The 13,029-nt window shown below is 44.5% G+C and overlaps 2 protein-coding genes across 6 annotated transcripts in view; one reads left to right on the top strand and one right to left on the bottom strand.

The window, feature by feature from the left end:
• Positions 1-2,448, top strand: part of LOC137105975 (frizzled-3-like) — a 31,751-nt gene extending 29,303 nt beyond the window's left edge. For all 5 annotated transcript variants that reach the window (XM_067488911.1, XM_067488885.1, XM_067488894.1 and 2 more), the window contains one exon: positions 41-2,448. In XM_067488911.1, coding sequence (XP_067345012.1) covers positions 41-263 — 223 coding nt within the window. In that variant the 3' untranslated portion in view covers positions 264-2,448. The remainder of the gene's footprint in view (positions 1-40) is intronic.
• On the bottom strand, positions 1,815-13,016 carry kif28 (kinesin family member 28). The gene is given in 28 exon segments (XM_067488996.1): positions 1,815-2,856; positions 3,140-3,273; positions 3,393-3,525; positions 3,701-3,789; positions 3,962-4,128; positions 4,209-4,343; positions 4,421-4,491; positions 4,566-4,706; positions 4,992-5,084; positions 5,165-5,272; positions 5,369-5,487; positions 5,580-5,715; positions 5,793-5,916; positions 6,318-6,378; positions 6,507-6,597; positions 6,721-6,842; positions 6,929-7,071; positions 7,159-7,226; positions 7,310-7,421; positions 7,505-7,659; positions 7,769-7,876; positions 8,058-8,177; positions 8,276-8,311; positions 8,427-8,579; positions 9,284-9,334; positions 9,426-9,617; positions 12,264-12,377; positions 12,380-13,016. Coding segments are annotated over 28 exon segments (3,198 nt in total). The 5' UTR covers positions 12,443-13,016; the 3' UTR covers positions 1,815-2,697.
• Positions 13,017-13,029: the final 13 nt, after the last annotated feature.

The following is a 13,029-nucleotide window of genomic DNA, read 5'->3' as shown; positions in this document are numbered from 1 at the left end:
TTCCTCATGCTGCTCGTCTCATTCTCTTTTCTTTTGTTAGGAGCGATACCATGTTTTACAGAGGTACCGAGCAGCTCAGTTTCCATGGCAGCATATCACATCTCAACCACCCAGGCTCCACTCACAGCAGCCTCCATCGGTTAGACGGCCGATCAAGGCACGGCAGCCAGCAAAATGTATCTGAGGCCCCACCTGCCCTCATCACCCACGGATCCACAGTGAGTGTGAGCGGAATTCCAGAGAATGACGGCTCCAGCGCCTGAGAAAGGTCACCGGAAATTATCAGGATGCTGATGGTACCTTTTTAAAGTGACGATTTACCATCAGTAGTTAGATGCTCGGATGATTAGTGTGCAAATGGAGAATGCACAGGTTCCTCTCTGGTGGTTTCTTAGCAGTGTGGCTAACGGCTAACTCAGTTCAGGCAGCGACCTGGTTATGTTTCAGTGTCAGTTGGACTAGTATTTTTATTCATTTAGAATTACTGCGGCGTTGAATTGAGACAGGTTGAGCTGACATAAATTAAATAATCCATCTTAACATGATGTTCAGGGAAAGTTCGGGCAAACTAGAAGAGAACCTGATGAAACGTGGAGAGAGAAGTCAGTATCAATGTTAAAGTAGTTTCCTGCAGTTCTACCCGTATGAGCCATTGGTTCCTCCATTTGGACACCAGTTTGCTCTTGAGAGCAGCTTAGCATGTCTTATGATGGCATTACTTCAAAATAATGAAATTCCAAGACCTACACGAATATTGTTGAATATGTGAACACTACCGAGTATTGCTTAACTAATTATTTCTAACTGCAGCTCTTATTGTCTTTGGGTTCAAAGACTGAAAAATATGGGCCTAATGTGAAACTGTGGACCTCTCTGTGGTTTAGTGACAATATTTTTATACTGTGAAACTTGTCTGTCTGCGGCTGCTTCTTCACTGTGCAAGTATATGTGTGTGTGTGTGAGAGAGTTCGGACCTTTTAGCGAAGTGAGGACATTTGCCAGTCCTGCCAAGTTTGAAGGCCTATTTAATGGTGAACACTGGGTTGGGGGTTAAGGGGCTAGGGAATGCATTATGTCAACGAAAGGCCTAAGAACAGAAATAAGAAAGAAATGAAGTTGTCATGTGTTTTTAGACTTCACTTCCCCCCTCTGGTGAGAGAAGGATGGAGGGAGCTGAAAGAGAAAATCATGTGTAACACAGAATGTAAAAACTGTTTTGAGTCAGAGGGTGATGGTATTCAGAAGTGTTTGAGGGGATTGAACTGGAAAAACAGCTGTGCAACTCCTGACATGCACAGGTTTTTTCAGCTCAAGTCAAAACTTTTAGCACTGACCCTTTTGGAACATTTGGAACAAGCAAGTTCACAGTTTGCTCTGCCATTGCTTGTTTAGTTTGGTGATAAAATCCCAAGAATAAAGATTTGAAAGTTGACTGTGACGTTTAGACTTTATAGTCTAAACGTGCCCATAAAATGAGCATTTTAACCCAAGAGTGATAATGGTTTTTAAAGAAAATAGCAGCAGATAAGTGCTTTTATTCTGACATTGGTCATGTTATCATGGATGTCGCCCTGTGGGAGGAATGTGTACATCATTTTGGTCAGACTTGCTCAAAGAGATGCAGAAAAAGACATTGTGCTTGAGGTTTATTTCTGGTTTGTTCAGTAAATGTATATTGTAAATATTTTTCTATTAGTTGTGTTTTGTTCCCAACCCCTTGAGACCCAATTAACCTACCTCACCTGTTTTTTCAGCCTTCTCATGTTATTGGGTGCTTTTGGAAAAGATTGTTAGAGTCAATGCATAAAAGCAGCTTATTTTTTTTTTAAAGGATTTAAATTGAACCTAAAACAGACTTGGACCCATACGTTCTGCCTTGATCATTAACACTCCCTCTTCAGTAGAATATCTATAGTTGGCTTTGTGTTTTTTCAGTCTACCTCTTCAGTTCAAATGTACCTGGATAAATATCTGGCCTTCCACTGCTGCCTCCCTCCTCCTGTCTGTTCCAAGTTTTTTTTACGACCATCTGATGTACATAGATTTTCTGTCCTATGTGATGCTTAATCTGCCTCACGCCTTGCCTCTCTTCCTGCAAACGTGCCCACACTAATCTCTTTTTGGACCTACAGCAACTGTCTGTGCTCTTACAAGTTGTGACTTCTTACAAACATCAACCATCGTGCTTTTACCTTTTGAATTGGAAATTACAGTGAGAGATTCCGTTTACTGTAGCTAAACACAGTACAAGAGGAAAATGTCTTGTTCTATGTCTGATTTCTGAAGCACAGTAGCTTGAAAAAAATGTGACCTGTTATAGACGATGGTTCAGAAACATTCCGTGTGAATTCTAAAACTTGATTTGTTTTTGCCGTTTAATTTATTTGCAGTTTGGGACTGTAATTGTTGGTTCTACATGCAGTCTAATAAACTTTAGTATTTTTGTTATGCTATGCTTGTGTATTCTATGTTAATGGCTACTTTTGCTACTGTACTGATAAAAGGACCAATGTCGGACATCGTACAAAATAAATCAGAAGAGCTTCCAATGCAAATTTTCTGATTTGGTGGAGGTAAATTTGCAGTGCAAAAAAAAAGACTTTGAACACACATTCAGATGCTCAACAGGGTGGAAACAGTGACTTGTCTGAGGCAGTATCTTCACCTTCTGCATACTCTGGAAAAATCAGCAGTCAGTCAAGACCAGATTCCTGATCGTTCTCGTTTACGGCGGACGATGACGGCAACATCTTGTTTGAGCGTGGACACACAGTGCTCCAGCTGCTCTGAGAAGTCCCGCAGCAGACGACTCTGCTCATCCATAAACAGCCGGAGCCCCAGCAGGTCAGACTCCTCCTGGAAATAACAGAAATGCAACAGTTTGCAAACAATGTAGAAAAACTTTAGAACCCTGAGCAAGGTGTGTTTGTACATTTCATGATCTAAAGTGCATTTGTTTTGTTCACTATTTTGTAGTCAATTTATGATAAATGTGCAGGATATGGCAGGTACAACGTGAACAGGTATAAAAAGTCAAAGAAACCTCTCAATGATTTTCTGGCCTGTCCAGTGAAAAGATATATTATATTTATATTAACAAAGCTTTACTTCAGTAAAGCAGAAGGATGTAGATACATACACTGGGCCTGTGTCTGCGCAGCCGCTGCAGCTGACCCCTGACCGAGGTCATACTGTGGTAAAAAACCTTGAGAGCACGCGCAAACTCAGCCTCGCAGCTGGGACGCACTGACCGACTGCGCACACTGTCCCCACCTGTAACAAGATGAGACAACAAATGAACCAGTGAAATTCCATGTGTTTCTGATTTTTTGGATGGGAATTAGACCTGCGATTATTACAAAGTAACATTCGCATGCATGTGCATTAGTCACCATTTCTGGCTGTTTTGAGTTGTTCTCTCAGACTCTGATTTTCCTTCCTCAGTGAAGTGTTAACACTCTTTAATTCCTCCAAGTCCTGTTGAAGAGCTCTTTCTGAACAGTTGAGCTCTCCAGCATCCACAGGCTGCAGGAGACACACACACACACACACACACACACTTAGCTACCATGACTGACAGCACGCAGTCTGTACAGCAAAGTGGTTATGAAATTCCCATTAGGTTCTACAGGAAAATAAGGGGGAAACAAAAAACTCACTACACGTCTGAGTCAAACAGAAAGATACGATTCCCACTTACTGCAGTGTTCGCTGCCTCGTCGATGATGAAGATACCGTCTGAAGTCATCCTCATTTCCTCCAGAGAGGAGGTCAAGTCCAAACAGCCCTCTGAGACAGAAAAGCAACACCAGCCGGCGGCGTTTGATTATACTTTTGACTCCTTACGTTGTGTAACACAGAAAAAGGTGAACACTGGTGTCAATTACATTTACACTATTACTGATCCAGCTGATACACTAGTGGGGAACCTATTGCTCGTCATCCATTCCTTCATTCTCACCTTGAAGGCCCCAGAGCTCCAGCACGACAGCGCTGCTCTGCAGGTAGTCGAGCAGACGCCGGGAGGTTTGCAGGGAGGCGAAGTGGACTCTGTGATCCAGCTGAGGGTTGACGTTGTGCCACACGGCTGGAGTGTAGAGAGGCTGACTGCAGTCAAATAACCTGAAACTAAGAGAAAGTGTTGGAGGAAATGAGGACAAAGTACAGTGCAGTTGGCCAGTTCTGCCTCTACACGTCACCCCCCTCACCCAATTTGAACGCCTCTATTCCGGGCCTCTCTGATCCAGCGCAGGCCACAACACTGTTCCAATAGCAGCTGGAAGTCCATTCGTCGTCCCAGTAACTCAGATGGATCGATCAAGATGCCATCTTCACCCAGAGGCCTGGAAAGTAGATGACATCTTTTACTAACATACACAATCTCTCCGTCTTCACTGAGATTATTCACAGTGTGTCATACAGTCCAGTGCAGCTGCAGGGAACCAGCCGCGCTTGCAGAATGGCCTCCTCTGTGCCCTCTGACCCCAACACCTGCCGACAGGCATCATCAATCAATCGTCAGTCCATATTCTTTACTTTCATTTTGGCATCATGTGGGTTTGTACCTCCAGTTGCTCCTCCAGAGGGATGCGGAAGGCCAAAGACTGAAGCCAGAGGTGAGCAGTACCCAGGAGCAGTGGCTCCACTGGATCCCAGAAAGGGTCTTTATCTCTGGGTAACGCAAACGCAGACACTCCGTCCAGACTCTGACGGCAACAACAAAAGACAGTTGACGTCTAATTAATGGTAAAGCTAATCGAATTTACTGAATTGAAAGAACAAATACTATAATGGTAAATACAAAACAGACCTTCATTATTCCTCGGCTGCCTGCGGATCAGACAAGTCTCTATTTATTTTTTATTTTTTTTTAACTAAGGTTCTTCCCAGTTTCCAAACCAAGTTTGCTTTGCTTTCAGCCGATTTTCCAGGGGCTGCCAAAAACAAACACAAATCGAAACACTAAGACACATTGTGCTCCAGCTACTTACACATTCTCCCCTCTGCTCAGCCTGGTGCAGCTGGTAAACTTCTTCCATCAGGAATTTTCGATTTATAAACTTGGCCTTGGACCACATCCATACCTGAGGAGACAGTAGTGTTTTAAATAAATAAATAACTTTAACCTAAAGTGAAATCGATAAAACCTGGGTACAATAACGACCTGTTGTCTTTCCACAGCGGACACTCGGACAACAATCTCTTTCTCCAGGTCGTGGCCTTTCGAATCTGACAGAGCCAAATTCTTGATCTCCAACTTAAACTCCACCCCCTGCAAACACAGCAGACAGCTACTTCTAGTGCAAAACAGATTATCCAGAAAAAAATAAAAATAAAAAACAGAACATAGAAAATCAGTGTGTGTTACCTTGCTGAGCTCCTGGCTCATCTGGTTGGCTTCAGTCACCATGGGCATGAGTTTGATGTAGTCGTAGAAAACAGCCAGCAGACTGGGTTCTGTCTGGCTGGAACCAACGCTGGAATCCCCTGAACATAAACAAATGAATGCACTTTCTCCAAAACAGAAAAAAAAAAAAAATACAAGTAAAAATCCTTTTACTTCCAGCTATGGATCTCACCCAGGTGGATGCCCTCAGCTGCAGCCAGTTCAGACTGGAAGTAGTCATAGTCGTAGCGGCTCCAGTCCTCCCCACCCCTCTCGGAGGGATATCCAATGAACAGGTAGGTGCAGTTGGAGCCGAGGATGAGCCTGTCCTACGATAAAAAAATATGTTCTGTGTAAACTTTAGCAGCAGGTCACAGTCGTGGTCAAGGTTTGTGTGGAGACCCACCAGGTGCTGCAGCTCAGCGGTTTGGGAAATAGCACGGCCATTGACGATGACCTTTGACCCTGCTATAGGGGTCAGTGTTACACGGCGCTGTTCATTCTTGAACACGGCATGATGCTCCTGGATCCTAACACACACACACACACACACACACAAACGAGAGCGTAAACTTTTGAGATACAGAAAAGCACCACAGCTTTCATGTGTAGCACTCGCACTGACGCATCATTGTCTTCTCTGGATCAGGAGGTAAGAGCTGCTGTTGGTTTAATTCCCAGCTCCTCCTGTCACATGTCCACGTCACTTAGTTGCCCCCGGTAAGTGCAGACCAGCAGCTCGCCTGTTGCTGTGCGAGTGTGAATGCGTGAATGAGGAGCAGCGTAAAGTGCATTGGGTGTCAGTACGGTAGAAAGATGCTCTTTAAGTGCAGACTATTTGCCGCGTATGGACAGCTTAGTGTCTCTGATGTCACTTCAGCTGTGCTCGGTTTGTGATGCTCTGTTGTTCTTCAGTGTGAACAGAACTCACCCCAAACCCTTGATAGAGATGCACCTTGGAGAGGAGTCACTCAGGCCGATCTCCCAATCGCCTAGAGCCCAAAACAGTAACGGTGGGTGACAATCTAGTGCTGGGTTTGTCAGCTGTTTCCAGTACCTCTCTCTAAAATATATATAATTTTTTTTTTTACGAGAGAGAGCTTCAGACACACTTACTCACCCTCCTGGATGAAAAGCTTGACCACCCCGGAGAGCTGAGCATCCTCGTTGACGTTCAGGATGTAGGGGTTTATCTGCATCATCCTCCTCTCCTGACAGTGAGGCAGAGACAGTAGGAGACAGGAAAGACAATAAAACGCTCAAAACCAAAGTGCTTCTACCTTCGTTCCTTGGGTGTTTGCTGAGTCTCGCCTGAAACTTGTGAGTGTGTGCACCTGTGTGATGTTGGCATATTGTTGCTCCCAGTCCTTCAGTGCCTCCTGCAGGTGTTGCTCCCACATAGTCTGAATTGCTCTGATCTGGAGCTCGTTTTGGGTCAGCAGCTGACGAAGCTCCTCTGAACACGCAAACATACTTGTCGGCCTCTTTTTTATTCTCACCTGCTCAGCTCTATTCTAATCGCATTCTAGCGGCGATTCTTACTGGTCTCGTCGGTGGCCCTGCGCCCTTCCTGGCCCAGGCGGCTCAGTCGTTGCAGAAGTCTGGCGTTTTCTGCCTTCAGCTCTTTAACCAGGCGCTCGGTGGGACTCTCATTCACCACAGCCCGGTTCTGGATCCGCTTCGCCCTGGAACGGTGGGAGAGTGGGCGTGTGAACGGGGTGCGATGGGAGCAAAGGGAATTAGTGAACAGAACTATTAGTGTTATAATGTACCTCTCAGCATAGCGCAGGGTCGAGAGAGACTCCTCGTAGCAGATATCAGCAGGGCTCAGCGTGGCAATCTGAGTCATTTTAGAAGAAGAGCACTCACACAAGGCCAGCTCGGTAATGTTTCCGTGTGTGTGTGTGTGTGTGTGTGTGTTACCATAACAGTGCGGCTGTTGCCTCCCAGAGCAGACTGCAGCAGCTTGGTGAGAACTGAATCCCTGTAGGGAATGTGGGTGACCTTCTTCCCCACCGCCACGTCCGCGAGGGCGCTGATACAGAGGAGAGGATGTGAAAGAGACTCAGAATAAATACATCTAATAACATAAAATAAAAAGTAACTTCCCCAACAGACCTGATGACATTGCCCAGAGTGGTGAGGCTCAGGTTGATGGCCGTGCCCTCTTTGAGCCGGTCAGCCTCTGCCCCAGACAACCGCTGACGCTCGCTGCCTGCCAGGTCCACCAGGTTAATGTTGGACTGCTTCGTGACGTTCTCTTTGGAGAAGATCTGACAGGTAAATCAGAGCAGTTGCAACAAGCAAAGCTTAGAATTTCAAAATGGAGACGCAGCATTTGTCCACGTGTGTGTGTGTTAATATTGACAGATTGAAACTTGCCTGCTTAAGCTGGAGGATGATGAGCATGTGTGACCGACTGCTGTTGGCGTTCATGTGAGTGGCAGCTGTGGTTCGCGTCCTCGTCCCCTGTTCGGTCAACTGCTCCACCTGCAGAAGTGTTTTCCAAATCTTAATGTCACAAACGTCTGCATTCGAACTGTTATACAATGTTCCAAAGTTAGCAGAGATGTATGAGGTAAAAAAAAAAAAAAGTCAGCTAATATCTTTAGATTCCAACGCAAACCATTTTATATTTAGTCACATCTGTGGTTTCCATTCTGGTCTCTACCTGAGTCGCACTCTCACAGGGTACCGTGCGGAGACCCTCCACATAGAAGCCCCTTTGCTGCTCCTCTCTAACTCGGAGTGCCCCCGCAGTACGAGACCCCCGACAAAGCAGGTCAACCACCTGGTCAGGGAAAAGACAAAAATGAATCCACAAAGGCAAAAAGAAAAGGGGGTGGGGTGGGGGCTTAAATGACTACAGCTGCTTCCTCCCACCGTTACCTGCTCGTTATAGATTTCCAACATGCTGAAAAACACCTGTGGAGACACGAGGAACAATGTCAATCATCAGCCACCACACAGCTAAACGTGACCCTCACTGCAGTGAAAATTGTAATTTTTTTTTCTTTCTTTCTTTTTTTTTTTTTTTTACCTGACATTGTCTCGTGTCCTGTTTTTCTCTAATGGCCTGAAACAGCCGGTCACACAGTTTAGGAACGAGGCCTTTGTTGGGGCCATAGCCCATCATGGAGTAACTCTTCCCGGAGCCGGTCTGCCCGTAGGCCAACAGTGTGGCATTGTAGCCCTGCAGACATAGTTTCAGGTCACTTGTGTAGCCCCCCAGTTGCCCCCCAGTACCCCGATGTCCTACGCTGCTGAGTCAAGTATCTCAGGTATCTGCTGCTGTGTTCAGCTCTGGTCTGTTTCTAAGATTTCAAGCTTCTCTGGGTTCATCGGTCACTTTTTGGCCGTAGCATCTCTACACAGAGTAAATCAACGAGACCTCCATCCCACACGGAATGTGCACACACATACATAACCTATAACAAAACATAGCAGCAGAAATGTATTTCTGAATTATCAAAAACAAACGGATCTAGTATCTAGTGAGTTTCCTTTCATTCGGTTCATACCACCGCCTTGAGCGGCCAGGACAGTCCGGCCAGGGGGCGCAGCTCCACAGGAGCAAAAGAAAACTAAAAACTAAAATACAACCTCACCAGGATCATCCACTTCATTGACTTCCATTGCGTCTCTTCCAAATCCGCAACCGCTCAGTAATTGTCACCCGTGGTGCAGCATATGTCGAGTCACCAATGTCTTTCTTCACTATCGGTTTTTCCCGCTCACACACCTGTTGGAGGTGAGTGATCTGCTCGAATCGCGGGGTGAGAGATCAGAAACCTCAGACGGCAGCTACCGCACATGGTGCGTTTAGGGACACTGTCAACAATAACCCGGCTTACGCTTGCTATTGGCTCACAGATTTAATGAAAACATGATCTGTACCTGCAGCGCATTCTCCATTATTCCTTCTCCCAGATCCCCGAACACTCTGTCCTGCAGACGGGAAACACTGTGTGAGCTGCAATCCATCTTCAGTTAGTTGTAATGAGGGACTGAATTGTTTTCCTGTTAGTTTGGAGCTCACCTGGTCCGCATATCGTCCTCCCTGCTCCTCGGGCACGAGCAGACCGCTGCAGTCCCGTGAGAAGCCGCTGTGGGACCAGTGGGCATAGTCGAAGCAGAATGAGCGGCGGTTCTGAGAGTCACGTGGGTCCTCGATGGTGATGGAACTTGTCACCATGGAGACAACACAGCGGCTGCCTGCATCCCTCTCTCTCTGTGAATGGAGGGAGGAGATGGTACAAGATCAGATGAGAAGGGACGGCTGTGGAAGGTGGTGGCGTGGCTTGTGCCACATGGCTCCCGCTGCAACAGATTCACTGATCTTTACTGATGAGATAATCCAATATGGTGGCAAAAGAATGAATTCAATGATGTACAGAAACATTGTGTCTGCAAATTTACAGAGACTGCATTTACTGGACTGCATATACTTTAAGATGATCTCCTTGTGTTTAGGTGCTGGGTCTTTCGGGTGGACGCGTCTGTGTCTCAATGTGTTGGTGGGTTCAAAGTGAACAGGAATGTGGTGTTTTCCGAACTAGACAAATAAAAATAATAAAATATGTGGGAGAGCTGCAAACAGGAAAACGTTGAACAGATGCAGAAGACAATGAGAGATACATATGGACAAAAGGAGACAGAAACAAGATGACTAAAAGGAGGAGAGAAAGAAAGCAGTTACAGAAAAAGTTGAACCAAACAAATAAAAATAAAGAAATAGAAACAAAGGAAGAAGTTAATAAGAAGTTGACCTTAAAAGTTCAAAGACAAAAAAGGAAGTAAATAAGTGAGGAGAAGACGACATTTAAAGACAAGTTAGATTCCACTAAAACTGTCTTTAGGCCACTTACAGAGAGGACCGTAAGTAATGTCACTATGACATTAACACTTCCTGAAAGAAGACACTATGTTTTAATGTATAATGTGTTTATGAAAGATGAAAGTTGACTGAAGGGAAAAAAAAAAGGTGATGAGATGGAAGCTGAGAAGTTAATGTGCGTGTGATGCCCCCTGCTCCAGCTGTGGCAACTTTGCCATCATTCAAAAAAATAAAAAAAGATACAGAGAAACTGATCGACGGACAAAAAAGGTGAAAGTGTCACGATAAAAGTTTAAATGGAATTTCTACGCCAAAGTATGACGATACATGAAGCTGATCAACGGAGGCAAGTTTCAAGTGTCCCATTCATTTTCTATGAAGTAAAAAAGTGACAGAAAGTGAAAAGTAAAAGTAGGGAAGTCCTCAAGAAGACATGTTTTGAAAGCTGAACAAAGTTTCTACGACAAACTGTTTGCGGAAGTAGGTAGCAGCAGAAAAAAGGGTGGAATAATAGTAATAATAATAATAAAATAAACTCATTAATTGCTGAGTGATTTGCTGTTCCAGGAATTCTGGAAGGAACTGTACATTTCCACAGAGCAAATTTAAATTAGATTTCAAGGGAAAAAATGAGGATGGGGGTGTTTCATCTTCAGAAGCACAACACTGAACAACTACTGACTCTACTCAACATCATCATCATCCAGGGAACATAATCATGAACCAGTACTGGTTTGCTGTGTGCAAGATGTCCATTCTTTTCCCCCCAGGCTTTGTCCTGATAGTTAGGAAGTTGGTGATCCTGGTGAGTTCTGGAATGGCAAGCTAAGCTCCACAAAGAGAAGGCCTGCATATGTCCCAGGGTTTTTCATCAGAGTATTCCAGGATGTAATGCAGCACCAAGTTAATCATCTACTGACCTGTTTGCCCTCTAGGAAAACTGCAGGGGGTCTGCCAAGGGGCCCAGCGATGTCTTCCAGGTGGTTCAACACTCAAAGGGATTTCATAACTCCAGAAATTAGATCGGCCTCGTGATAATAGCAATCTTAGGGGCTGGAATTATGATTGATGACTCCACACAGTTTGAGTGATCAGTCAAAGAGTTGGGTGAAGACCAGCGGCAGTTGGTCAGCACAAGATCTTAGACAGGACTTTTCTTGTAGCTGGGCTGTGACCTTTCACCTTTATTATGCAGAGTGATGCACTTATATTTGAATGATGAACTTCGCTGCGTATTTGCACTTCAAAAGAAACGTGTGAGCCCTTTACCCTCCAATACGACCCCGAGTGCAAACCGCATGTGTGACATCAAAGTTCATATAGACATAAATAAAACAATGTTTCCACAATCGCTGAAGAACATGTTTAGTGTCTCTCTCTCTCTCTCTCTCTCTCTCTCTCTAATTTACTTTAGTAGATTAATTACAGCTACTGTGACCTTACTACACCTAAGAGGAAATATCTGTACTTTTTTGTCCACTTCATTTCTAATTTGTGTTACAGTCACATTACTTTACACATTTCATAATAAACCACTTTTTCAATTTTTTAAATTAAACGAATCACTAGAGAGACGGGCATAGTCCCTCCGTCCATGGTCCTATTTAAAAGACCTATGTGACATATTAGAAGTACTCAAGCTGAGCCGATATGCAGTAAATTTACTCCTTGGCTTCCCAAAGTTCTTCTCACTCGACATTAGAAGTTTAAAAACAGAATTGCAAAAAGGATATAATTAATCATTTATCTCCCCAAACATGAAGCAGCACTGGTCCACAGAGAAGAAAAATAGTCAAGTACTTTTACTTTTGATGCCTTAAGTAAAATCTAAATCACGTAGTTACTTTTACTTTAGTAAACGTTTAAGTACTCTCTTAAATTTCTACTCGAGTAGATTGTATACGACAGTACATAGCAGTATCAGTGTATGTGATCCATAGGTCCGCAGCACGCTGAAATAAATTCACATCAGGAAAAATAAAAAAAATGATATCATTTAAAAGCAAAATAGTATGTAATAAAAAGCGACTGCACACTGACCTTGTTGAACGGTCGCACTCTGACGGCAACTTTGACACAATCCTTGTTGTGCATGTCTGAGGCTTTGGCCCTCGGGGTGCAGCAGGCGGACGCCAGCCCAGGGAGACTGACGCACTGAGTGAGTGATCGACTCCCTCGCACAGAACACCGCAGCCGTGTGTCGGGTTACACGCCGCCATGCACGGAGACAGGGCAGCGTGATGGAGCCACCACCACCTTTTAAAAGTGCCACATAAGGTTTCACTGAAAACATGATGGAAAGCATTTTGTTTGCTTGCAGAAATGTGCAGATATTATAATATTAAAATAAAATATTAAAAGGACTACAGACTTGTTTTTTTCCCCCCCTTTTGAAACACATAATTTGAAAAGGCTCATCCTCAGGAGTTTTTGTTAAGTGGAGCAGGTTTTACTTTCACTGTGTACACTCTGAATTATTGAGGCCTAAGATAAAGGATTCACATTTCCACATGGCAGTTACACATTAAATATTCATGTCTCCTTCATTGGATGTTACACTAACCGCTAGCTTCCAACATCAAGTATAACCCGACATTTTAAAAAATGCTCTTTTTCAAAGTAGAAGTCGGTGAAGTTTGGCAACTGATATTTGAGACGGCGTGAGGATGAGGATTCAGCTGCTCGTGGTGGCAAATCGGAGGCTTGCAGCTGATGCCAGGGGCTGACTGGACACCCCCCACAGACAAGTCCCTTCATCATCATCATCACCATCACACCAACTACTGCATGCACTTCACAGAGGAAA

Source organism: Channa argus, chromosome 2 (genome assembly GCF_033026475.1).
Source record: "Channa argus isolate prfri chromosome 2, Channa argus male v1.0, whole genome shotgun sequence".
Lineage (NCBI taxonomy): Eukaryota > Metazoa > Chordata > Actinopteri > Anabantiformes > Channidae > Channa > Channa argus.
This window is presented reverse-complemented; position numbering and strand designations above follow the sequence as displayed.